Consider the following 26229-nt stretch of genomic DNA (forward strand, 5'->3'; position numbering starts at 1 on the left):
CCCTTCTGGAAGATAACACCATGCTGAAAGAAGCCTCAATGACAGACTCCAGCACTTGTAGGATAGGTATACTTGACTCTGTAGCCTGCTACTGTGTGAGTGTATGCGTGTGCATGTGTGCATGTGTGTGGGGACCAGCCCCAAGGTTTATGATTACAGTGTTTCAATCCGCATAATAAACTAGAATTTTAAGGATCCCGAGTTGGACATTTGTAGCAACACATGGACAATACAAAAGTGTGGAAAGGATATATATCTAGGCCATGAAAATACTGGAAAAATTATTTCTAAGAGCAATCAAAATAAACTAATGCTAAATTATAATCTGCCCATTTTATAGAGCATTAAAATAATTTGATAACTCTAATAGAAGCATTTTTTCCAAAAACCATTCCGACTCTTCCATATATAATACTTCTTTGGCACTTGACACTACAATAGATTATTTTAACTTTTTTCCAAGGCTGTTCAGAATCTTCTCAAGCATACTTGTTTTTGTTAAGCTAGATCCATGGTGTTTTTAATTGTTTTTATAATATTGTTTGTATTGTGCTTAAGTAATGTAACTTGAAGTTATTAAACAACCCTGTGGATGCCCTAGTGTGGCTGCTTTTAAAAAGTGATTATTAAAGCTTATCATCCTCATAATTAAAATCACAATAAATAATCTTATCAGTGTACCTAGTAATGCTTTTACAGTACCTATTACCTGAAGGCCTACTTAGGCGGAGTAACACCCCCCTTCCCTTGTTGCTAATTTTCTAAAGGTTGTCTGGTGAAAAATCTTCCACTGACAATTTCAGTATCTCAGCCAGAAAGTGTGTACTTTTATATTCACTTTGTGGGATACATGGGGTATTAATCATCATTAAATTAATGTGTTTCTTGTACAAAAGTACTTTTCAGGGAGTTGTTTGCCAAGCATCCAGCTGTGGGGGCAGAGGGTGGAAAACTGTTGATTTTAGACCTAACGTAGGGGACAGTTGGAGTCAGACTCTTAATGATGGATCCCTTGGCTTCAGGGTGACTTTGGAGCACTTAAAAAGAGTAACTGTTCAATATCTTGTGCCAGATAATACAGTATGAGGCTGCAGTGTTCACACAGGGTTCCCCCAGAGACAAAAAAAAAAGGTAAAATAATTTACTCAAATTTGGACCAAATGTACGCTCTGCTGAACTTGGCTTGCATAGAGAAAATAGTTACATTCCCCCTCCCCCCAAAAAAGTCATGTATATGTCTAACTATCATTTGCAGCATGACAGGGAAATTACATGATGTTTTCTATCTTTTATGGCAAAAAAATTCTGTAAAAGGTTCTCTTATTGATTTCACATCTGATCCTGCCCACTGTGCCCAGCAAACTTCCTATTTCAGTGGAAATTTTGGATGTATAAGGACAACTTTAAAAATGTAACAAATTATTCATAAAACATAAAGCTGTGCAATTTTATTTCTTCCTTTTTATTAAAGTATTTAAATGTATTAAATAATTAACTGTCTTAAAGTATTAAAATGTATCCATCAACTCTTGAACTAGAGAACAACGTCAGAAGCAATCTCAGAATTGGATAATGTTTCTGATATTTAGATATAGGATGACAAATTTGCATTTTTTATCAACAAAGTTTGCTCCAAATGCTAAACCAAACTAGTGCTGTCATATGTTTATAAGCATACAAAAATCTAAGCCATCTGTGAAAGAATGGTTTGCAAAGGCATCTCTTTCAGGACACTTTGTAGATTTTGTCACCACTTGGGGTTTTGGCAAACCATCAATATCAGTATAGTTCTCTTTTATAAAATATAGCTTTTGACTGGGAGCCTTTTCCTTACCTAGCTAATGGCTGAAAAACACACTAACTGCAGATTCAAGGGTTAGCTTTTATACAGATTACATTTTATTAGATGCCAGTAATTCAAAACAGTTTCAGTGCAACTTATCAAAGAAACAGGATTAGGAACACTGTTAAGATAAGTGTTAAGAGGCATTTCACACTAAGCAGGAATGGCTGATGTAGTGTTCAAATAAAGTCTAAAAGAAAGATTACTTCAGCTCCACCAAAGATGCATTACAAATTATTATTCTTACACATAAAGAGTGAACAAGAGCATCACTAAGAGCACCAGTTTGCCATTTAAAAATATCAGACTCTACTCCCTCCAAACATGCTTAGGGGAGCAAATTTCTAAAATTTTCTATCCAAGAAAAACAACAACTTGTCATTCCTTAATTCTATGATTAGTAATTAATCTATGTTCAAATGGGTAAGGCGATATATGCTAAACATAGGTAAAACAAAGGAACATTGTGTTGCTAAGCAGAATTTATTTTTTAAAGCATGGTTTACAAAAAATGCAAAATGTTAATTACAAATATTGACAGCGTACCCATTACTTGTACTACCACTCATTTAATGGACTAAAGAGATATGGTATACTACTGCACTGTTATAATTTACACACTGCTCTCAGGGTTCTTTTGGGGGGGCTCTTCAGGGTTCCTTGAATGATAATAATAGAGAAAAATTATAATAAAAGAAAAAACCTTTGGAGAGCTGGGGATCATAAAGGTATACCAAAAGGAAAATATATGGCTGATATCATAGATTGCTTGAGAGAGATTTCCCTTTCCTCCTAGTTATGACATTTTATTTTATCATACAAAAATGAAGCATGGTTCAAAAGGAGTTGGATAGACTCTGGGAAGAACATGGACTACTTAACTGAAAAAGTTAGCACATCCACTGGACTCAATACTGATGGTGGGGGTGACTGGGGCAGTAGCTCGCAGCACCACCTTAGTTAGAGGTGCACAGAAATAGTCACAACAGTGGCAGCTGATAGCATCACTGTGATCAGTACTACGGCAGCCAGAGCTGCCCCAGGCGCAGAGCTGCCTGTGTACACCTCTCTATAGACTGTTTGGTGTCAATAATGTAGGATCTGGTCACCACCTATAGCATTTCATACAGTGATAGCCCTTAGTAGAAATAGATAAACTATTTTCTGTAGGCCAAATTCAGGCCTTGAATGCATTCGTGTAATTCCCACTGACTTCTACAGAAGCTGCACACAAGCTCCAGAGAGCCAGATTTAGGCCAAGAGAGAGTTATTTTTATCAGCCAATGTGACGTACACTGGTAAAAATAGTAAGAGAGCAAGAGAGTGAGAGATGTCCATGTCAGCAATGGCAAATGAGAAGGCAAGATTCAAAACAAAGGTCTAAGAGAAAAGCCACGTACCTTTGTAAAATTGATCAGCCTGCCCAGATGATGATTTACAGAGTCAGGCTCAAATCTGGAATTACTATAGTGTGGAAAGATCTAGATAGGACAGACTGGGACACAAAAATAATTATGAAGAAGAACCTCATTGGAAGAAAAAGTTCCCTCTATTTTAAAATAAAAAAGATGATCGTGATTTGTTTTTGTATCAAAAGCCATAATTGAGGGAAACTATTTTGTGTTCTTGGATCAAGAGCCATAGTTGAGGGAACCTATGTAAAGCCTGAGTTTCAGAAATCTTGTGGAAATATATGCACTTAACCTGCAAATTTTATTGCTTCAGTATGCAAATGAATGCATAACAATAGCACAAACGAAAGCAATTAATGTTTCTGCTAAACAGGGACAAAAATAAAGGAGTTTGACAGAAGTCATTCTAGCAAATGGATATTTCAGAAAAACTCTGCAACTGTTAAGTCTGAGCCTTAAATGTCCAATTGAGTAAAAGATTATCCATTTTTCCTCCTAAGAGTAACCAAAACTTCCCAGAGCTCAACTCTAAAGATGCTTTTCATGAAGTCTACAGTAAATTAGACCTCCCATTGTCTCTTTTGTGACATCTTAGTCTATGCTCAGAGAAGCAGGTCTTTGCTGGGTCACCTGCAGTTGCCTTAAAGAAAATAGAGCTGGAATAATTATTTCATATTTGTGAAGTTCTTTAAATAGATATCAATGTGAGTTAACCAACTAAGCAGCAATGCAGTTATGCTTTCAATCAGAGAGAAGCTCTGAAATTGGTCCATGAGCCCAGGATCATTTGGGCACTTTACGTTAGACAGTCATTAGTTAAAAAACAGAAATGACTGTGGGAACAGGGACCAAATATTAGAACTTCCCTCTCAAAAGGAAGTGTTCTCTTCACTGAGTTACAGTCACATTCCCTTTTGCTTGCTTTCCTTCTGGGGCCCTGAATTTTGAGGTTGTGGCTGCACCCTGGCAAAACTAACCTAGCCCGTAGTTTGATGGTTAGTTCATTCTCCTGGAAATGTGGAAGACATGGGTTTGGGTCTCCCCAGGCTTAAGAAGGTCTAGAATTCAGATTTCCTGATACCTGGATAAGAGCTCTAATCATTAGACTACTGAACAAAAGACCAGTGCCACCACCACCTATATTTGATACTGAACTGCATGCATGTAGTCTCTCGGACTACAGATGTCTTTGTGATGGGATCAGCTGGGCCAGGATGTGTCCAATAGACAGATGTCACTTGGATCCATGGTCCCACAGGATTGGGCTTCTGCTGCTCCCAGGGCTTCAGGGGTCTGATTTCACAGTACAACAGCCCCAGGTACAGGGGAATTCCTGGGGCACACGTCTGCAAATGCAGTGTGGGAAAGCCTATGGGTTGGGGTCAGGCCCAGCAGGTTGTTTTCCCATGGCACTGGGCCCCTAAAGCCCTGTGAGTGCCTGCCTGGTGTGGCTGGAGAGACTCATAAATGAACAGATGACCATTGCAAAAAGACGGCACAAACTATTACTAGAAATTCTCACACCACCAGTTATGGGTCTTTGGAGTATGACAAGGGGGACAGACATCTGTTCACTTGGGTTTTATGCCATTATACAAATTTTTATGGTGGCACAATGGCAATAACTGTGCTCTGTCCCTGCTATAAAGAAGTGGAGTCATAGGCAGAGGTTAGGTGCCTCTAATATCAACATGGATTGCAGTAGAGGTTAAAGGAGAATTCGGAATTGTGGTGCCTGAATTGCCTGATCTGAGCATGTGCAGTAGCTTAATCCCAAAGCACCTTTGGAGCCTAAATTGAAACAAACAATGAATGCAGATGCCTTGCTAGTTTTGTAGCTGCTGGAATAATGTGGATGCTAAACTATGCCTGAGTCCTATTTAGTGATCTATGAGAACAATTTGGATTTGGTCTTTAATGTATACTTTGCATTTGTTTATATTTCTGTGGCTGGGGCCTGACTTTTATCAGTGCTGGAAAACCATGCTACAGCTCTCTATCTCATTAGAAGCTGAGATGGTCAATTATTGACTGTGGGACTAGAAATCCTGTTGGCCATGAGGATCTTCTGACTGCTTTTTGTGAAGGAATTCTGAAGAGTTGTCAGAGGAGCTGTGGAGCTGTTACTCCCACTACTCATACTTTTGAGGCCACACTGCAGAGACTGAGGAAAAAATGGGGGAGGAAGAGGGAATGGTGTATATATGATTTGCATGGTGTGTATACACTGAGGTGTACCTTGCCCTGAAGCTTATTTAACAGCAGCAAAAGGGGGAAAACTATGTGGGGAAACACCAACACTATTGCATGCAAGTTGGCTCAAAATTATTTTCACGTGTACTCCAAATGCTGATTACTCTTTCACAGGACTGTATGACACTCTCTTGGCAGCTCTGTATATTCTGAGTTCTGGCCTGGGTTTTAGCAAAGATGTAGGGTTATGTATAGGAGAAAAAAGGGAGAGTATTGGCTCAATCAGCATCCTCAAACCTGATATACATGCACACAAACAGCTCCTTTGAAAAGCGGGCCACTGGACCAAGAAACATCTTAGGCAATTTATGTTGACTTAAAAAAAGCAGACAACAACAAAAGAACCAAATCCGGGGGGAAAAAGTAACTCTTGCCAATACCAGCCCCTAAATATAACCTTTCACTTACCTCATTGCATCTAATTCTAAGATACACATTTCTGATTCCATCCATTCAGTTGAAAAGGAAAAGACCACACTAGGATAAGCAACGAAGAGTGGTCAAACACATAATTTAATGGTAGTGTATAGAAGCCACTACAGAAAAACTAGGGGGGAATGAAACATTTTGTGGTGTGGCTGAGTGGCTGATTTCTATACCCAATCCACCAATATTTTCCAAGCATGGACAGCTTTTATTGAAATTAAAATAGAAAACACAAGGCCTATATCCCACAAAAAATTGACAGTTTAGTAATGACATGAAACCTACCAAGTAAGTATGACTGCATGGCACTTTAGGAAAAGGACAGAAATAGATGTTGCTACTAAAAATGATATACTGCAAAAGTCTTTTTGTGATTATGCTAAAAGTCTATCTGACTCTGTGGAAGAACTTTTAAATGATTACCGCTTCCTGAAATAAAAGCTACTGCACATATGCTCTCTTCTCTGAAAAATATGCTGAATGGAGTTACTTGTAAGTGTCAAAGCTGTACATTACACTACTCTTCCCAGACATTTAGAAGAATCATCGCAGAGAAATAGGAAATGAATAGATCAAAAAATCATCCAAAATAAACCAAATTTCAGCCAGTAAAGTATGTGAGTTTTTTTAGCATCCATAGGGGGTAGATATTAGAACTGCCTAAAGAGCACAAAAAGTAATGTATTAGGAGTTCACCAAACTAGAAAACAAGTTTCAGTTTGGCGTATTTGTTAACCTTTTGCCAAACAGCAAATACATCTAGCCTCTGTCTTCTTTTCTTCCCAGCCACCAATAAATTACTAATCCATTTGAAAATTGGGATCCAGGTACATAGATATATCCTTCTTGAATCACAGAATACAAAAAAAAATTAAATTGTCCTATAGTTTCCTAGGCCTCTAGATTATATCTTCCTAATGTATTTTCTCCCTTTATTTGGAAGGAGCAGAGTGTTTACTTGTTGAGGCTTGCTTCTCCTTTTTAGAGCTTACGTCAATCTTCAGGAGGCAGAAACAACATCAAGGTACACGGATGATCCATCACACATGAACAATGTACAACCCTACTACTCAACTAATACATAATCAGGAAGCTATCACTTTCTCAGTAAGACTGTATAATGGAAAAATGCCATGTTAGGCTTTACTAAGAAGGGCATAGAAGATGAAACTCAAAATCTTATCATGCTGTCCTCTAAACTGATAGTGTAGTATGCTCTCAGTTGACTTACAGGTCAGATCTTCTGGCAGTGTAAATTTATAATATACCCATAGGCAAGGCTTTTTGTGATACCTTTTACTGCACCAACTTTATGGTGGGAGAACTGTCAGACAAGATTTGGGGCATCTGGTGCCCTTCCTCAGGTTACCTTCCTCAGGTAACCTGATGCCCAAACACTTGTCCTACAGCTCTCCCAGATACAGTTTTTCTAATAAAAGATATCACAAAAAGCCTTGCCCCTCAGACATTTCCTGGACCATTACAGCTACAACAACTTTACTAACATATCCATTGCAAATTGTTGAACCACCTGATGTTCAGGCCCACTATGTTTACAGTCATAGGGTTAGGAGAACCTCAAAAGTCATCTAGTACAACTTGCTACAAACACAGGATGTGCTCTTCCTGTTCTGGTCACCTCTGTCTAAAATGGGATTCCCTTGTTAAAATTCTGCCACCAAACTAAAAAGAGTTGATGTGATTTTCCTGTCTTTGCGGGAATTCCCTCCTTCTCTGGATACTGCCAAACTATCCTTATAAGGGATGACTCAACCATGGGCCTCACAGCATACTTCTAAAGCCCACATTTCTTTGCTTTTGGAATATACCACATTACATCAAGTGACTAGGATGCTCCGGAGGGTTGGTACCCCCACATCTTTCCTAAAAGGCCTTGTCCTCATTTGAAATGATACAATCTGAACTTTATGCTGTATTATCAACATGTTTAGTATATTTTTCATTACCAAAAACCACTCACAGTGAAAAGCATCCAACATATGTTTCTTTGGCAAGGGAAGTTGCCTTCCTCTTGGATTATGTTTCTGAGAAAACATTTTTGCTTACAGAGAAAAACAAATGAACCAAATGCCTGGTTCCTCACTTTTCCCAGCTTCTCCATTTTTGCTACCGTGCACACTCTTATGGTCTTGGGATTTATGAACTAAAGAGGAAAAAATTTGCAGGGCTTTCTTGTTAAAAAACTGGCAGCATGTCACTGCATATAGCAGAAATAGAAAGATCCAGACATGGGTAAAAGGATTATCAGTGGCAAAGAAAGACTTCTTTGTGAGAACCGCTTAGTTTACAAGTGTGCAGGCAGTTGTTAGAGCTCCGCAAATTGTTCCATTTGTCTGTTTTGGAAGGTGCTTGGAGGAGGGCAGGTCTCTCACAGTGTGTGTGCAAGTTGGGCCAGACTGCAGTAGTTCTCCCCAATAGAAGGTCATCTGCCATTGTTACTTTCAGTAAACTGTGTTATAGCTTCTGGGCTCTCTGACTTGTTGATCAAGCTACCAAACAACACAGAAAGGAAAGGTAAAAACATGATAGAAGTATGTAAACTAATTAATGGAATTAGAGAAGGTTAGCTGGGACCTGCAATTCATTCTTTCTTTTACTATACAGCAAGGGAATATTCAATGAAATTAAAAGGAAACATATTAAAAAATGATCAAGCATTTTTACCATGACATATAATTAAGCTCTGAAACGTACTGTTACCCACACTATATTAATGAGCCAAAGAGCTTAGTACAATTTAAAGGACTAGATATGGATATTAATAATAAGAATCTCATCAACAGCTACAATAGCTAAGATAATTATTTATAGGGCATATGAGCACCCATGCTTCTGCACATAAGTCAATTACTAGCTGCTTATGTTAGGAAAAAAAACCTTCCTCACTAACAGATTATTCCATAATTAGCTATTATAGCAATTACTGAACATTCATTGAAGCATCTGATACTGGCCACTTTCTGAAAGAATACCGGGCAAAAGACCATTGGTCCAACCAGATAAGGCTATTCCAAAGATTTTAAAAAAGATGACAAAAATAATAGGTACTAAAATGATTTAAACATTTTTGTGAATGATCTTACTGAAAGTACTCTTTGGGCGCATCTATATGAGATGCTTTACTCAAGATTAAAGCATCACCTTCTACACATGCAGATGCCTACTGTGCAGTAATATGCTCTTATCTTGAGTAAATTTGCTACCTGTAAATACAAGTAACAAATTCATTTGGGAGTAATTAATGTGCAGTACAGCACGTAGACATGGCCAACTAAGAGGAAATTTGCCCTTGGTCAGCTGGACAGCAGAGGGCTGGGAGCAGGGGCTGGGAGCTCCCTGCTGTGGTGGCATGGGGACATTATCCTCACCTGGATTCCAGCGGCAGAGCCTGCCCCCTCAGCAGGCAGCTCCTGTAGGCAGGGAGCAATCTCCCAGCCCCCACTGGGAGACAGCTGTCTCATGGCCTTGTGCTCCCTGCCAGGCCCTGGGCTAGCACCCAGGGGGAGCCTAGAACTTCCCATGGCTGCCGCAGGGGGCCACCTCAAGGCTGGCAGGGGCAGGGGCAGGAGCAGACTGCTGCCATGAGCAGCAAATCTGCTCCCGCTTCCCTGCACATGTAGATACCTACCTGGGCTGGGTTTACCCACCCCAGAGCATTTGCACGTGTAGATGCAGCCTTTAATATATATTAGAAAAGAGAAAGAAGTAAGATAAAAGCTCTTGACGGGATTTCAGCTATTCACAGAATTTACTCAAGAGATGAAATCTTTGAAGGTTCCATTCAAATGAAGTTCATCCAAATCACTAATATGCAGTATGAGAGAGGTAGTTAGCTGTTTTAGGCCCCTGACACACATTACAATTATGGTGTAATTAATGTGTTAATGACACCATAAATACTAATAGAGCTACACGTACAGATGTTTTATGTGGCAAAACATAAAATGGCAAACCAGCTGCAAAGGTATTTCACAAAATATGTGGAATATTTTTGTGGTACATTTGTATGGCACCATAAATTGAATGTGTAGTACCCCCATGTGCCTAGAGTCAGGCAGAAGATAGGATAAATTTGTACCTTATAGACTAAATCAGAGATGCATACGCTTTTGTAAGCAGTGGCTTCATCAGCACAGTTCCTTCACAACATCTGATGAATCCAGCTGCTGTTTATCAAAGCTTATGCTCCTCTGATTTAGTTTATGAGGTATACACCTATCCTCTCTTTTGCCTAAGATGCGGTAAAGCATCTTAGCAGGTATTTTCTAAAGCTTAGTTTGAAATGTCTTCATCAGCATTTTTATATTGTTTAAGAGAAGATTTTTAAGATCTGGCTAAACAAAGCCTGGGCTAGGAGGATATCATTGGGGATTGTCCTGCTTTGAGCAGGGATTGGACTAGATGGCCTCCTGAGGTCCCTTCTAACCCTAATTTTCAGGATTTTATGATTTTATCAGAAGCAGTTTGCAAGAATTTCCAGGTCTGGAGCTTAAACACATTCATGTCTGAAATACCCGTTTCTCCCTGTTTGAATCTCATTATGAAGCTGCCAGCCAAAAGGCAGAAGGTCTAATATTCTAGATAATCAGATGGGTTCATGCATACCAGAACTGACACTGACAAGCAATATAAACTCTGATTTTCAAAGTCTGACAGATGTCATTTGAAGGGGAAGATAGGGTAATTTAAAAAAAATCCATTTTCCCTTCCTACACCGCCTACTTTAAAAAAATCTTTGTCAATGTAGTTTTGTTTTGTAGGTATATCACATAAAAGAACCACATAATTTGAAGTTTAAAGAACAAAAAGTTTTTGAAGGTCAAGGAACAAAAGAAGTTAAGGTCCCACAGACCCAGCTCTCCCAGCATTTACATACCAGTAATAAAACAGCAGAAGCTTTATGGGTATCATACCAAATGTAGAAACTTCACATAATGCGGCCCAGGAAATGCAATAGATTGTACTCAGGTACTATAAGCTCTTGTCTCTTTTCCAAGCAGGAAAAGAAAAGCTTCATTTTGTCAGTTAATGTGGTACTCTGGCACATGCAGCTAATGGGTGGGCAGAGTAAAGATGTATTTCTGGTCTATCTCAGAGCCATTGTGAGTGGATAAATCAAGCAGATACAGTCCCATTTCTACCAGTACATAATTGTCTGGCATAGGCTGAGTTTTCAAAGTCAAAATGAAGTAATGTATGATACAAGGTATTGTCAAGAAAATTATTTGAAAGGTAAGAAGTAATTTCTTGATGTTTGCATGAGGACATCTGTGGGAGGCTCAGGTTTCTAGCCTGTGTAGATGGCATTGGTTACTCAAGGCCAAGAGATGTTTGTCAAGAACATATCTATGCTAAAATACTCTTGAAAAAGAGTATGGATGTGTTCTTGGGGAAGTTGATTAAGGCAGAGTGTGTATCATACTTGGACAATGTAGCTGCAGTGAGAAGTTGTGTGTGTGTATCTTTACTTGCTGAGGAGTCACAATGTCAGCTGGGTGTGGAGGAAAACAAATCACAATTTTAACTGGATCTAGAGGCATGGCTGGTATAAGAGCTAGTGAAATGGCTGAATCAGGACTGAGTCAGGGGATGTTTCCCTTTCAAAATTGTAATATATATGATATGAGGCTAAATAATAATACAGTTGGTTTCCACTAACTGATAGAATAACATGATGATCTACAGAACTGACTTCCAGACTCTGAGCTAAGATAAATGCCTTCTTATTTTCCATTTGAATCAGTTAGCTCAGCTAAAACATATCCTGTTTTCAATAGACCAAGTAAAATGTCTTCCACTGCCATATTTAATCTCACAGGTTATGTTCAGCCAATTAGGGACACAGGAAAAATTCCTTGCATCAACTTCCCAACAACCACAGTTCAAATATGGCTCCAACTTAAAATGTACTGGGGAAAGGCAGGTGCATCTACACAAGACACTTTCACAGACTTCACAGACATTAGGGCTGGAAGGGACCTCATAAAATCATCAGGTCCAGCCCCCTGCCCAAGGGGCAGGAAGTCAGCTTGGGTCAAAACACTTTACTGTGCATTAGATTTGTCTAAGGGGTTTTCAACCTTTTTTAAGGAGTGTACCTCATCTGGTGGGTACCCCTCCTGGACTGTATCCTCTGGACAAGTGGGGAGGGTTATCCCCCAGCAGCTGGTTGACAGTGGCCGGCTGAATAGCAAGGGGGGAGAAACCCCTGGCAGCCGGTTGATGAGTGGGGGGGGAGGGGGAGTATCCAGCAGGGAGGCAGGGGTCCCCCAGTGGCCTGTCAATGAGCAGAGGGTGCTGCGTGCCACTGCCACCATGCACCGTGCATTGCTGCCACCGCTGCCTCCCACTGCCACCTTCCAGTGGTGCACGTCTTCAGGTGGCGGAGGCATGTGGCGGCAGCATGCAATAGCAGACAGTGGCAGCACATGAGAACTCTACCTCACTCTGCAGTAGGAGAATTAGGCAAATCAGTCAGTCAAAAGTTGAGGATACCCTTGTCCTTGTTGTGTATTTCCCATGGAGGGAAGAATCTATCAGTGCTCATACATTTATGAGTCAGTTTGCCCCTTGCTTTACTTTACCTAACAGAGTATACTGCTCTCTTTGTAGCTGAGTGTACTGAAATGTACACAGAGTCTGGCCAGGATTTGGCCATTAACTTACAAAGCCGTTCCAGGCTAAGAAATATTCCTTTTGATTTTGTAATGGGGATTTTCTTCTCTTTAATATTTTGTTTAGCACATAAATCAAATGAATACTTTAAAATGATCTGGGCATAAGATACTGAAGGAATATAAAAGAATACCACATATGAGGCCCTGAAAAAATAAAATGTTTTTATTCCAAAGGTAAAAATATGTGCAGGATATTTACTGTGCAGACCCAGGGTTCTTGTGAAGTTGTTTTTTGGAATAGCAAATTAGAAAAACATGCCCAGAATTAAAGGTTACTTAATCAGGTTGATCCAGTAACTCCAGTCTGAACTCCCTCCCACTATGTTACATCTGATAATGTACTCAAGTCCAAACAAAAAATTTAGTTCAAAAAGATGTTTGGTCCTTAAATGTAAAATGACACTCAGCTTGCACAGCTAGCCAGGTAATACTTATCCTTCCAAAAGAAGCAAGTTTTACCACAGAATAATCTGCATTCAGCTCTACAATCTCTGATGAGAAAGTTTTTTCTAACTGAAACTTTTCCACATGATTTTTGCATGCCACTATTCTGCATTTAATTACAATAGAAAGGTATTAATAAGGGCACTGAAGTGCTGGCCTGAGCCACATTCTGCTATCTGAGCAAAGTGATGGAAGTAAAGCATATGAACAGAAAATTCTGATTATTTCAGACTGTCATGCCAGAAAGAAAAACAATGGGGCAAGAAATATAAATAGACAAAAGGAAATGAAGCACCCAATTATTTTTGCATTATTGATAGACTCCTAGCATAACTTGCTCATACAGTAGAACTGAGTGAAGTTAAATGGTAGCTTGGTAGCCTGCAGGATAGTCAAATCGATAGAGAAATCTCCTCAGATTGTTTGGATCATTTTTTACCAAGCTATCAAGGCAAACATTCAGAAATGCACTGTGCAGTTATTAATTTCAAAGCTGAAAAATCACATTGGACAACACCGAAGCAAGAGTAGACAGCTTGGAATACAGGGGTTGTGAGGAAGTGAACGTGGGTGGGAAAGCATACGTTGCTGCCTGGATGAGGAAGTGGCATGCCACAGTTACTTCATAAGTGCAAGGTCTTTATAAGTTAATTCTCTTAGGGATTGTTTTAAATAGACAGAGAATGACACACAGTCCCCGGCAGGGATGCCTTATTGTTTTAGGAGGATTGATGCCTTCTAAAAACATTAGTCTCTGCCTGCACTTTTTCCAAAATTGCCTATTTTTAACCTTGGTCTCTTTATCTAAACAGTGGGAAGATCCACTGCATAGTAAACGCTGTCTTATCTAGCATGAAATGGATGGCTTACTGTATCTTACCTGGCAGTGGAAAACATATTCTGGTGTGGTCTTCTTAAACTTCATGTTCCAGACCAAGGCCACCCCATCAGGCTCATGTGGAGCATCTTCGTTATTATTATAAGAAGCAACCATCAACTCTGGGTACTAGAAAGAAGAAACCATGCAGGACGCTTAGATTCTGTTTTTAGAATGAAGAAGATATGTGAAATCATATGAGACAGAAGCAATAATTTTTCACACTACATGTGGTATTGTGTATCTGGTTTTAATAACAACACACACCACTTCCGTCATACTATTTGGCTACATTATGGTGTTATATTTTATTACGAAAATCCTTAAAGACCTCTTTGTCTTGGCTCCATAACAGTGTATTCTCAGATGCCACAATGAACAATGTAGTTTATATTTATTCTAGATAATTATTGAGACAGAATAACTAAAAAAAATGTTCAGATATTCAAATTCTGCTGTAAAACAGTCTCTTTTAATTCTAGCATGGAAAAATGACAACCTGTAGAAATTTAACTTGAAGGTTTAAATCATTTCCTTCCTCACACCACACTACCATTGCTGTCACTGATTTTGATATTATCATCATCACAAAATAATCAGAGTGGATCGTTTTTTATCCTGAATTTCAAATCTTTCACGTGTTAGAAATGTTTCTTTCCTATTTCAGAATGATACCTGCTGCAAACCTATACTATAGTGTAATAACAAATGAAAACTTTCTTCACATAGGACCCAATTTTACATGATGCTAAGGTCATCTTGTGAAGTACAGAATGCCATCAAATTCCATTGATTCAACAGGATTTGAAAGTGCCCATCACTCTGCAAACTCAGATCCGTATTTTCTAATATATAAACAGGCTCAAACAAGCTATATATGATGACTTAGAATTTTAGATTATTTTGATTACGTTATATTGTTTTAAAATATCATACATAACACTAATTTAAGCAGAGTATAATGCAATACAATTCCACTGACTTTAGTGTAGTTATACCAGGAATGTAGACAACCCAATCCAACCTAATCTTACTTTGCAACTAGCATATGGGTGAATAAGTACACAACTATGCAAATATATTTATATTTCAAATTGCTCTGGGTGCTTTGTTCCATGTCTACGTTCCAAATTGTTTTGGGCATGTTTTACATTATTTGGAAAACATGCATTAAGTAGCAAGAGCAAATTATAAAGTGACCAAACTGCCCCACCCTCCTCATCGAACCAGACAGGTCCAATTTCCAACTCCTCAAAAAATCCCTAACCCTGAAGTCAACTGCTCAAAATAAAAAAGGTGGGATTTATGATATGTGCAGGTTAGCATATTCCACAAGACCAATGAGATTCAGAGAGCAGGGGCCTCGTAGAGAATGCTGACAACATTTAACTGAAATACTAGACTTTTAACTGAAAAATATTTTAGCTCAAGGTTTTCTTTTGATCTCTACAACGAAAGTACCAAACCAGGCTCTGTCTCTCTCAGGTAGCTTACTCCCAAATCACTTACCACTGTAGTGGTGGGAGAAATAGCTTTTCAGGACAGCTTTAGTTTTTCTAAAGATAACAGGCCAAATGAATTCTAAGAGTCACTAAAGGCAGCTGACGGAATTCCTTCTTTCTGTACATTTTACATCTGGTTATGTTTGTATTCCAACTTTATCATTTCTAAGTTGAATAGAAGCCAGATTCTGGATCCATTTCCCCATGTGTGAGGGAATCCTTGGGTGACATAGGTGGCTATAGATACTGTTACCCCATTTCTTCTCTCATCCCTAGTGTATGGGGTGTCCTGGGGTCAAGTTGACAGCTGGTTTGTCCCTACATCCTAGCTATTCTACCTACTAATATCCTTTAAGGACCATTGGCATCCAGCACAAAGTATTGTAGCCTGAAGGCTGATCTGCTTTATATTATCAGCCCTTCCAGATTGGCAGAAATATAAAAGTGCCTTAACTATGTACCTTAAATTCCTGTTTACTTACACAGTTGTCTATATGGGGCGAGGTCATTCTCCCTAGAACTCAACTGGAGATGTCCTACTGACTTCATAGTAACATATTTGGATACAAACTAATTCAGGCTTGAATAGCATTGGTTTGCATGTATATTTGCATTAACTTTAGGCATTTAGTGTAGGCACTAACTTGAGATTAAATATTCAACCACTGGTATCACACTGGGTTGCTCAACCTCTGTTATGAGAAATTTTGACTTGATGGTAAACTTACCTTGTTTGGTAGTTGTGCAAAGTTACACTCTTACTGCATGAATTGCGCCATTTCTTCACTTACTCTGTCTATATATGTTTACAGTGTTTGGGGAAGTCTGTAACAGTTGTCTAACAGTCTTGTAACTGCTATTGGAAGTAGTACAGAAATATTGTAATGTGAAGCACCACACTTTCATCTTGGCTAGATGCATTTGACCTGGAGCTGAGGTGATGTCACATGGGTGTCAAGAAGGAAGAGGAACCGTTTTTAGGAATTCTGCATCTTTTATCTTGGTTTTAACTTTGTACTAGCTGAGACAACCTTGTTTTGAATAAGGTGATTCCCCTTCTTTAAGTTTAAATTGAAGCTTTTGAGCATTGTCTAAACAAAAACTTGAGTAAGGATTTTTACCCTCCTTTCTGCAAAAGAATCAGAGCTTTACTGGGTTAGCTTTAATTATATGAATGATCCCACACACGCTGGACTTAATTTTAGATGTAACTAGGGATAATTTATTTAATCAAGGCATCTAGTTCCTTTCTAAACTTTTTCTTTGATTAAGCTTCTATTTTCCTCAAGGAGATTTAGAAGAAATAGCTTTATCCGAGAAAAAAAGGAGCAACATATTCTGCGGCTCAGCATACCGAGCAATATGTTCTGCTGCTCAATATTTATTTGTTCATTTGTGTGTGTGTTTGTTTATCTATTTATTTATTATACTGAGCAATATATTCAAATTGCTCAAGTACCCTTTGGTACACTGGACACTATATAATTATGGGATGGGTCTGAGTGTGTGGAGGCTCTCTCCTAGGTGAGACATCAGTCCTGCTCCTGTTCCCCCTGTTACATACACAAGAAAAAGATGACAAAAGGAGCCATAGTGCCCCCTTCCAATCTAATGTGGGACTGCACTGAGAATAGCTCAGGCTTCTTGTACCAAAGACAGAAAGGCTGAGGAGTTAATGGGAGAGGAAGGTGAGGCGGGGCCACCCTAGAATAAAGAGGTGGGAAGTAGAACATGCTTGTGTGCCTGAGGGTCTGAACAATCACATTTGGCAGTTCTCTTCTAAGTCGGCTTTATCTTGCTGTCCTGGGAATACAGTAAAAGCTGCCTGCTTGGAAAATACCAGATAAGGATCCCATGTAATTTCCAGCCCCTGAACAAGTGAAAAACCTAAGATAAGCATTTCCTCAGGCTGACATTTGATTTCTGTGGAAATCCATATGCGCTTAAAGGCCACCCACATCATGCCAGTACATACCTGTTGCAAAATTGATATTATGTATGAGAGTACAGGGAAGAATTTTTAATTTGATAAATAAGGAGTGTAATATAATAGCAGAAAACATTCCCTGCACATGCAGATGAGATTACATCTCACAATTCAGTAAGCATCTCAGACCATGTATCCAAGTCTATAGCCTATGTGGCACATAACACTTCCATTATTTAGGCTGCCTGATGTTAAACAGCATTATTCCCCTTTCCGTCTAACTGCCCCCTAATTCACAGTTTCCTCTCACCCAGCAACTGCCATTTTAAGTACAGAAAGCCCTGCAAGCATGGAGGAGCCAAAGATGGTCTTATTGTGAGGTTAGGAGGATAGAGAGAAAATTGTTGCTGGTTAGAATATGTCCACTGCCTCATCCTGATCAACATACATGATCCATCTACTTCAACCTTTAGACACACAGGACCAAATCCTACTCCATCTTTAAACACCGAATAACTACTCAGCTGTCTAGTTAGGGTGACCATAATTATTTTAGGAAAATCCAGGAGGGGAAAAGGGGAAATCTAGAACATACACACGTGCGCGCACATACACGTGTGCCAGGGCACTGTGTGGCAGCAGACCGGGCTGGAGCAGGTGTTAGGAGTGTAGTGCCTTTGTCACCAAAGCCAGGGCTGCAGGCTGGAGCCAGGACACACTGGGGAGCATGGTGCCTTTTTCACGGGGGCGACAAGCTGGTGCCGGGGGTGGGGGCAGGCCACCAGCCTGGCTGGGGACACTTTGCGAGCTCTGTCTTACTCCCAGGTCTGGCCCTGTCCTGGCACCTCAGCCGCATCGAGGCCATGCAGCCCCAGCCTCACATCCCCTTCCCCAGTTAGGGAAGGGTTCAGTAGGGCCAGGCTGGGCTTTTCCTGTGGGAGCTGCAATGCAGCTGGCCTGCCCCAGGCCAGCCCAGCCTGGGGCTGCATGGCCAGGATGTGGCTATAGGTGCTGGGATGGGGCCAGAGCCATGAGTCAATGTGGGGCAGACAGAGCCTGTGCAGCACCCCAAGTCCAATCGGCACTTTGCCCCTGGCCCCAGCCATAGCCTTAGTCCACAGCCCTGACTCCAGTGACAAAGGCACTGTGCTCCCTAGCAGAGGTGCTGAATACATGGGGGCCTGAGGGCCCTGGACCTCTTTGGGAAGAGGGCTAGCAACTGAAACATGGACTGGCCGACGCCAACATCTTAAGGGATAGCCAGCACGGGTTTGTTGCGGGTAGGTCTTGCTTGACCAATCTCATTTCCTTCTACGACCAGGTGACCTATCACCTGGACAAGGGAGATGAGATTGATGTCATATATCTTGACTTCAAAAAAGCCTTCGATCTGGTGTCCCATGATCGTCTCTTGGAGAAACTGGCCAATTGTCGCCTTGGGTCCCCCACGATCCACTGGCTGGAAAATTGGCTCTGGGGTCGGACCCAGAGGGTAGTAATTGATGGAAGTCACTCATCGTGGTGTCCTGTGACCAGTGGGGTCCCCCAGGGCTCTGTCCTTGGACCCATACTGTTCAACATCTTCATTAACGATGTGGACACTGGAGTCAGAAGCGGACTGGCCAAGTTCGCCGATGACACCAAACTTTGGGGCAAAGCATCCACGCCAGAAGACAGGCGGGTGATCCAGGCTGACCTGGACAGGCTCAACAAGTGGGCAGATGAAAATCTGATGGTGTTCAATGCCGATAAATGCAAGGTTCTCCACGTTGGGAAGAAAAACCCGCAGCATCCTTATAGGCTCGGCAGTGCTATGTTGGTTAGCACTATGGAAGAAAGAGACTTGGGGGTCATCATTGACCACAAGATGAACATGAGCCTGCAATGCGATGCTGCGGCTAGTAAAGCGACCAAAACGCTGGCTTGCATCCATAGATGCTTCTCAAGCAAATCCCGGGACGTCATTCTCCCCCTGTACTCGGCCTTAGTGAGGCCGCAGCTGGAGTACTGCGTCCAGTTTTGGGCTCCACAATTCAAAAAGGATGTGGAGAAGCTTGAGAGAGTCCAGAGAAGAGCCACGCGCATGATCAGGGGTCAGGGAAGCAGACCCTACGATGACAGGCTGAGAGCCCTGGGGCTCTTTAGCCTGGAAAAGCGCAGGCTCAGGGGTGATCTGATGGCCACCTACAAGTTTATCAGGGGTGATCACCAGTATCTGGGGGAACGTTTGTTCACCAGAGCGCCCCAAGGGATGACGAGGACGAATGGTCACAAACTACTACAAGATCGTTTCAGGCTGGACATAAGGAAGAATTTCTTTACTGTACGAGCCCCCAAGGTCTGGAACAGCCTGCCGCCGGAGGTTGTTCAAGCGCCTTCATTGAACACCTTCAAGATGAAACTGGATGCTTATCTTGCTGGGATCCTATGACCCCAGCTGACGTCCTGCCCTTTGGGCGGGGGGCTGGACTCGATGATCTTCCGAGGTCCCTTCCAGCCCTAATGTCTATGAAATCTATGAAACGTGTAAAACTTTTCACATGTCCATCATTTTAGAACAACCCCCTCTCCCCCCCGCCCCCCCCTGCAAAAATAAAAGTCGGTGCCTATGCTCCCCAGAGCATCCTGACAGCTGTTTTGTCCCTTGCCCACTGTCCCCACCCCCTCGTCTGCCCCCACACACACACACTCACTCACTCTCACTCTGTCTGTCTGTCTCTCCACCGCACAGCTCCCAAGAGTGGGGCAGGCAGGACAGCATCACACACACACACAGAACCCCACGACTCCCAGGTTCCCACTAATCTAGTACTTTTGTTTAAATTTTCTCCAATGCCCAGGATGCTGAGACAGCCTTTAAAATCCAGGACTCCCCCAGCCAATCTGGGACATATGGTCACTCTATGTCTAGTGATATTTTAGTGGCACTTATACAGATGTTAGATCCTATTCCTACTTGCATGACTAGATTTGTCTATCTGAGAACGTTTCAAAGTGATCCACTATATCCACTTATGCTCTGCTGCAATCTTATTCACCTGGGAAAGTGTCTCATTCCATATAAATCCCAGAAACTTCAGTCAGCAAAAAACAACTGGAGAAGAACCCATCCATATTTTAGTCCAGTGGTTTTCAAATTGGGAATAAGTATCGTGGGGGTACACACAACACTTTGTCAAAGGGTACTTGCCTAAATTTTAATAATGGCAGTAGAGCTTCTGATTGGTCAACACACAGTGAATAATGGCATTGTCACATGTTGATGTTAATAGAGATACATTGAGTGTAAGGGGTAAAAGCAGCCATATTTTGCAGGTAAAGGAGTACACAGCCAAAAAAGGTTGAAACCTCCTGTTTCAACCCAATCCTAATCATTCAGATATTTATACAAAGAATGGGAGACCTGGGTTCTTGGCCCTCTTTCACCCACAGGAGGTTTGAACTTACATTTCTCGCTTTTAGAAAAGTGCTCTAAGCACTATATCATGGGATAAAGAACACCCTCAATATTGCTATTGAAGCTAGCTCATCAGCCAGGCTGCCAAGAAAGTGCCCCCAGTGCAGTTTCTTGAATTAAATTGACCAGAGATTCTCAATCAGGTTGCCATGGCATCTGGGGTGCCGTGAGATCCTTTCAATGGTGCCCCAGGGTGTTACATAATGTAAGTACTGTTAGGTGTGCAAAACAAGATGGATCCAGAAATTTCATAAAGGAATCCATGATGTTAAAAACATTCTGACCTGTTGTGTCCTTACTGAATTCTTTGCAACAGAAAAACTGCTCCAGTATTTTTCTGTAGTCAAAAAATGAGTGAAAACTAAGAGCTAGCACTTCCTGAGGGGTGCTTTAAGAATAACTGTCTCGGACGGCCAGAGCCGACTCGAGGTGATCTAATAATTACTCTTTCTCTGGGCAGGCTGGTGAATAGAGAGGCCGACAAAGCTTAATGGTTGTAAAACTTTACTTACGCCGCTTGTGGTTGCGACGAAAACGGTTTGGTTGTCTGAACAACTATGTTAGTTGTTCCAGATGATAAGGCTCAGGCTAGCTCATCCGTCCACAAATCAAGCCGGCGGGGAAAGGTTACATCTGGGATTGCGCTCGGCGACGGGGAGAAGAATCGATAGGTGATCAGTCTATCGATCAGCTCAGCCGCAAGTCAGATCTCTTTTAGAAGCACTCTGCAGCGTGCTCAAAGTTCTCCAACTTGGGTGGAAGTCGCGCGAAATTTTAAACGGCTAGCAAGCCAATTGCTAGCCGCCACGTAGGAATAATTTTAGAACTGGCCAATAGCAGGACACAAATTTGCATTCGAATGGCGGGAACTCTCTTACACCGGGGTTTCTCTGCTGCAACAGAAAACCTTTACTGTGCAAGAGGCTCTCATGTGGCGGGAAAATTCCATCGTGCCGAGGCACCAAAATCACTGGGTTGTGACATGCCCCCTTGCCGATGGCACAACTGGAATTTTAGACACATGAGCACATAATACAGCATCTTTGTTTCGGGATTTACTGACCTGGCAAAGCTTTAACAACCAATAAAATACATATATGTACAAACAAACAATTTGATAGACCGGTCTTTTCAACAAATTACAAAATACAACAACTTGAACATATAACAACAACTACTGATCATCGTCTGGTCGGAGAACATCTGCTCGGGAGTTCCTTCGTCTGGTAGTCAGTCCGTTTTCTCCTATTAACAGACAATGTCAATAAAATACTTAATAAAATGAGAGAAAATAGTGTTATAGCAAGTCCTGAGCGAATGGACGTTTGCCGTCTCAGTGTCTCCTTCACAACCATCATTCTATTGATTCGAACGAACTGCAGTCTGGTGCTTGACGAATCTCACTATCGGGTGGTTGTGGATTACTACTTTTCTGGGGTTAGACCTGTGAAGAAAGAAAACAACAACACAAAACAAAAAAGACTCATAATTGAATTTACTGTAAGGATACTGGGTGAACGTCGGAACGGCGAGTCATCCAGTTGTGATGAACGATAATAGGAGGACGATCGGGCTTTTCTTCTAATTGGACAGAATAGGTATTAGGATATTGTCCCGACCATTGAACGGTCCCTTTGTGAACCTGTGGATGAGACTGATGGGGGTGCGGTATTGAAATCCACACCAACTCATCTGGCTGGAACTTGGGTTCCCAAGTTGGGGGTTTCTGGACATTAGTTTCATCCCATAACGGTTTAGCGGTGTTCAATGAGATGAGGACATCATGATTGAATTTAGTCCAGTTTTTAAATGTCCCTCCTCCTCTGAGGCGAAGTTGTTCTTTGTACAGGCCTATGTGTCTTTCCACAACACCGTTGGACTGCGCGTGGTACGGTAAATGGAGATGCCAGGCTACATTGTGAAGATGAGCAAATTTGTCTAGAGCGTTAGAGTTAAACGGGGGTCCCCCATCAGACTGAATCTCATGAGGGGGTTGCCAGGTAGCAAATACAGCAGTCAAAGCAGAAATGACAGCAGTGGCATTGCTTTTCCTTAGTGGAATGACTTGTAACTGTCTTGTTCCCAAGTCGACAACAACTAATCCTTTATTTGGCGGCTTAGACTCTGGGAGGGGTCCCAGCAGATCTACCTGCCAAACTTTTCCTGCCTGAAACTGTAAAGAATTGAAAGCTCCGAGCTGATGTTTGGTTCTAAGGCACTTTTCTTTAGCACATATCTCACAGGCCTGAGCTACCTTTTCCCAATCGCGCCGAGCTCCGTATGATGCCGGCTCCATAATGGTTTGGCACCAACGTTGATGGCAAGCCCGTGGTCCTGGGTGACCCCAATTTTCGTGAAGCCACGTGAGGAATGGATTTACTTCAGGACCGGAGGTAGATGTGATGGGCAGGACTATATCGGTCCAGAGTGGATCCTCTAAGAGCTTATCAATGACTTCATGTACTGGATCAGTATCTGGACGGTGGGACTTAGTGTGCCTAACCAACAGGAGGCGCACAAATTTAGTTAACGTTTCCCAAATATCTTGCCAATCATTCAAATTTTCAGAGGGAAAAGCTGTACCGGTAAGAATTTTATAAATTTATTGTGAATCAATTGCGATGATTGGAACGGGGAGTGTATCGTTATGATGCGTCAGACAATGTTCTAGTACCTTGAGGAATCCTAATAACTCACATTTTTGGGCCGAATTATCATCTGGGTCGGCTTGAAATATTTCCCTATCGTTACAAGCTTTGCAATAGTACCCATAGCCTCCGCCATGTCGGGAGGTTCCATCTGAGGCCATCCACGCCGGGGCAGAAGTTCCATACAATGTAGGGACCTTCTCCTCATCTTCTGGGCTTGGATCAGGTACCGTGTCTTCCAACCTCCAACAATGCCAGTTGTAATGGTGGGTAAGCACCAGCGTATTCCAGGTCTTAGACTCCCCCTGAAAATGTGGGTCGACTCTTTCCGCATCCAGCAAGGGTAACAATGTGGCACAGGGAGCGCGTAACGTCCCATGCCCCCTTGCTAATGGCTCCACCAGTTGTTCGGCTAGGAGAATTTTTCCTACAGCTCCATATCGATGTTGTGCCGCTTGAAGTGTTTTATGGGCTGTGTATACCATCTCATCGCAAGGGTTATGCACGACAGCCCACACATGGTTGGTGGTAAAACCAAGGGTTTACGGTTAGTGACTCACCCAGATCAATGGCATGGAGTTGTGTATCTTTAACCGTGGCTAGCAGGTGAAGCAGGTTCCGCTGATCTCCTTTCGTCCAGGGTGTGGACTTTTGGGATTTGTTACGGATCTGTCGCTGCAATTTGATGAGGAATGCCAAATCACTAGGTCCAATATAATGCCGATACCAATTCAAATGACCCAAAAGCTGCTGAAAGTGCTTCTTAGTAGTAGGGAGGAATGTTTTTAATGGATCGATGTTAGGACCCTCATGCGAAATCCCGTGGCGGATGGAACCGATGTATCGAGTACCAAGGAACGTAATGTCATCTACAGGATGTAGGCATGACTTTTCCTTGTTGATCGTCCATCCCTCACTCTGAAGGTGAGCGACTAGTTGATTGACTATACTAGTAACTACGGAACTATCGCAACCCATGATGGCAATATCATCGACATAACTCCAAATTTTCAATTCCTTCTCTGGGGGAAAAGAGTATGAAGCTTGAAAATTCTTTAGGGTATTATTCATGGCTCCAGTGGCTAGTGATGGAGCGTTGCGATATCCTTGTGGACAGACCGTCCACCTGTACATGATGCCATCAATACACATATTTAGTATTCCTTCCGGGTCAGTTATCGGGATGGAAAAGAACATATTTTTTAGATCCAATGTGACTCCGACCCACTTACTTTGTTGAAACTGTGCCATCTCAAACACACATTGTGGCAGAGTAGAAGGATTAGGTTGTTGAAGTACTTGACACCTTTTGTTGACTTCTCTATAGTCCACAACCAACCGGGCTTCTTTAGGCTTTCCAGGTTTCGCAACTCCCCATCCTGATGACAGGTAGGTGCTGGCAGTTATGGTCTTAATACAGCCTCGTTGCTTGAGTCGCCGCAGGAGGTCAGTAAGGGACTGTTTTAGAGGACCCTTAGTTGGGATCGGTCGATATCACCAGGCGGAGGTGTTATGAAGCATTGGTCGATGCCAATCCTGTTCTGGGATAATAATGGGTAATGCCTGTAGCACTTGTTCTTTAAGGTCAAGCGCTCTTATCCCTGGGATCCCTAAAATGTTGATGCCCCCTAGGACAGCCTCTAAGGGGTATCGGTGGCCTTGGAACCAAAATTTGACCTTCGTTGTGACGGCGATATCGTTAAGCCCTTGTACCTTGATCGTTTTGGTGGTCTTTTGATGAGGTATCATTGAAGTAATCACATTGGTTTGAGCTCCAGTATCGAGAAGGAAGAATGCTTGTTGTTGGTCATCTGGATCGGTACGGTTACAAACAGTGAGTTCGGCGTATGGTCGAGAATCAGTGGGGTCAGGTTTGAGCTGGAGAAGGCCGCTGGCGGAGCCGACGGCCATTACTCGTTTTTTGGTGGGTCCTCGAATTTGAATCCTAATGCTTCGGCCAGACGAGACTGGCCCCTTTCTCCCAAAATTCGTAACTGAGTCTTTGTGAGTCTGGAGTAGATGAGGAGAAAACCAAACATGTTCCTTTCCTTTGTCATTCTTTCCTTTGGGGTTCTTGGAGGTGACCACCATGGCTCTCGCCGGGGGGTGTACTCTTGACGTCTAGGTCTCAGTGTTTCGGCTGGGTATGCTGAAGGTCAGTCCCTTATATTATCAGAATCTTCTTCACCTTGCTTCATAAGTGCTTGTAGTCGTGGGAGATGGCCTAAGAGATTTCCCACTAGTTGACCTGCCATTGGGTTCAAAAAGAGTCGGAGTGTAACGGTATTTGCTCCTCTGTATACCTCCACGCAGTCATCTATAGCTTCCAGGGGCGTTGGAATTGCCCCAGGGTCCGATAGGTGGCGGTGAGCCCATCTCTCTTTGCGTTGTATGGCTGTTAGTCCCATTGGATTCGTTCTCGGGCTCCACGAGAAATATGTCACCCCAACTATAGCCAGGAAGAGTTGCTCTGCAGTAGCCTTCTGTGGACGACCTTCGTGCCAGGTGTGAAATTTGTGGGCTACCTGTCCCACTACGAGCGCCGGGAACGGGATGGGCCAGTGGGCACTGTGACCACATTCAAGTCGGTAGCTCGCCCTCCGCTCCATGCCGCTTGTCGGGTCAGGGCACTCGCTTCTTCCTTGTATAAGGTGTCAGATCCAAATTCCACTATTAATCGTCCTAACCACATGGCCAAGGTTTCTTCTGGTTTTATTTTAGATTCTCTACAAAGTTCCTGAA

General features: G+C 42.1%; 1 protein-coding gene across 4 annotated transcripts in view; it reads right to left on the minus strand.

Moving 5' to 3' along the window:
* Positions 1-26229, minus strand: part of DYNC1I1 (dynein cytoplasmic 1 intermediate chain 1) — a 318366-nt gene that overhangs the window by 94949 nt on the left and 197188 nt on the right. For all 4 annotated transcript variants that reach the window (XM_059728979.1, XM_059728980.1, XM_059728978.1 and 1 more), the window contains one exon: positions 13957-14082. In XM_059728979.1, the coding sequence (XP_059584962.1) occupies positions 13957-14082 (126 nt within the window). The remainder of the gene's footprint in view (positions 1-13956; positions 14083-26229) is intronic.

The sequence above is a fragment of the Alligator mississippiensis genome, chromosome 5, assembly GCF_030867095.1.
Source record: "Alligator mississippiensis isolate rAllMis1 chromosome 5, rAllMis1, whole genome shotgun sequence".
Lineage (NCBI taxonomy): Eukaryota > Metazoa > Chordata > Crocodylia > Alligatoridae > Alligator > Alligator mississippiensis.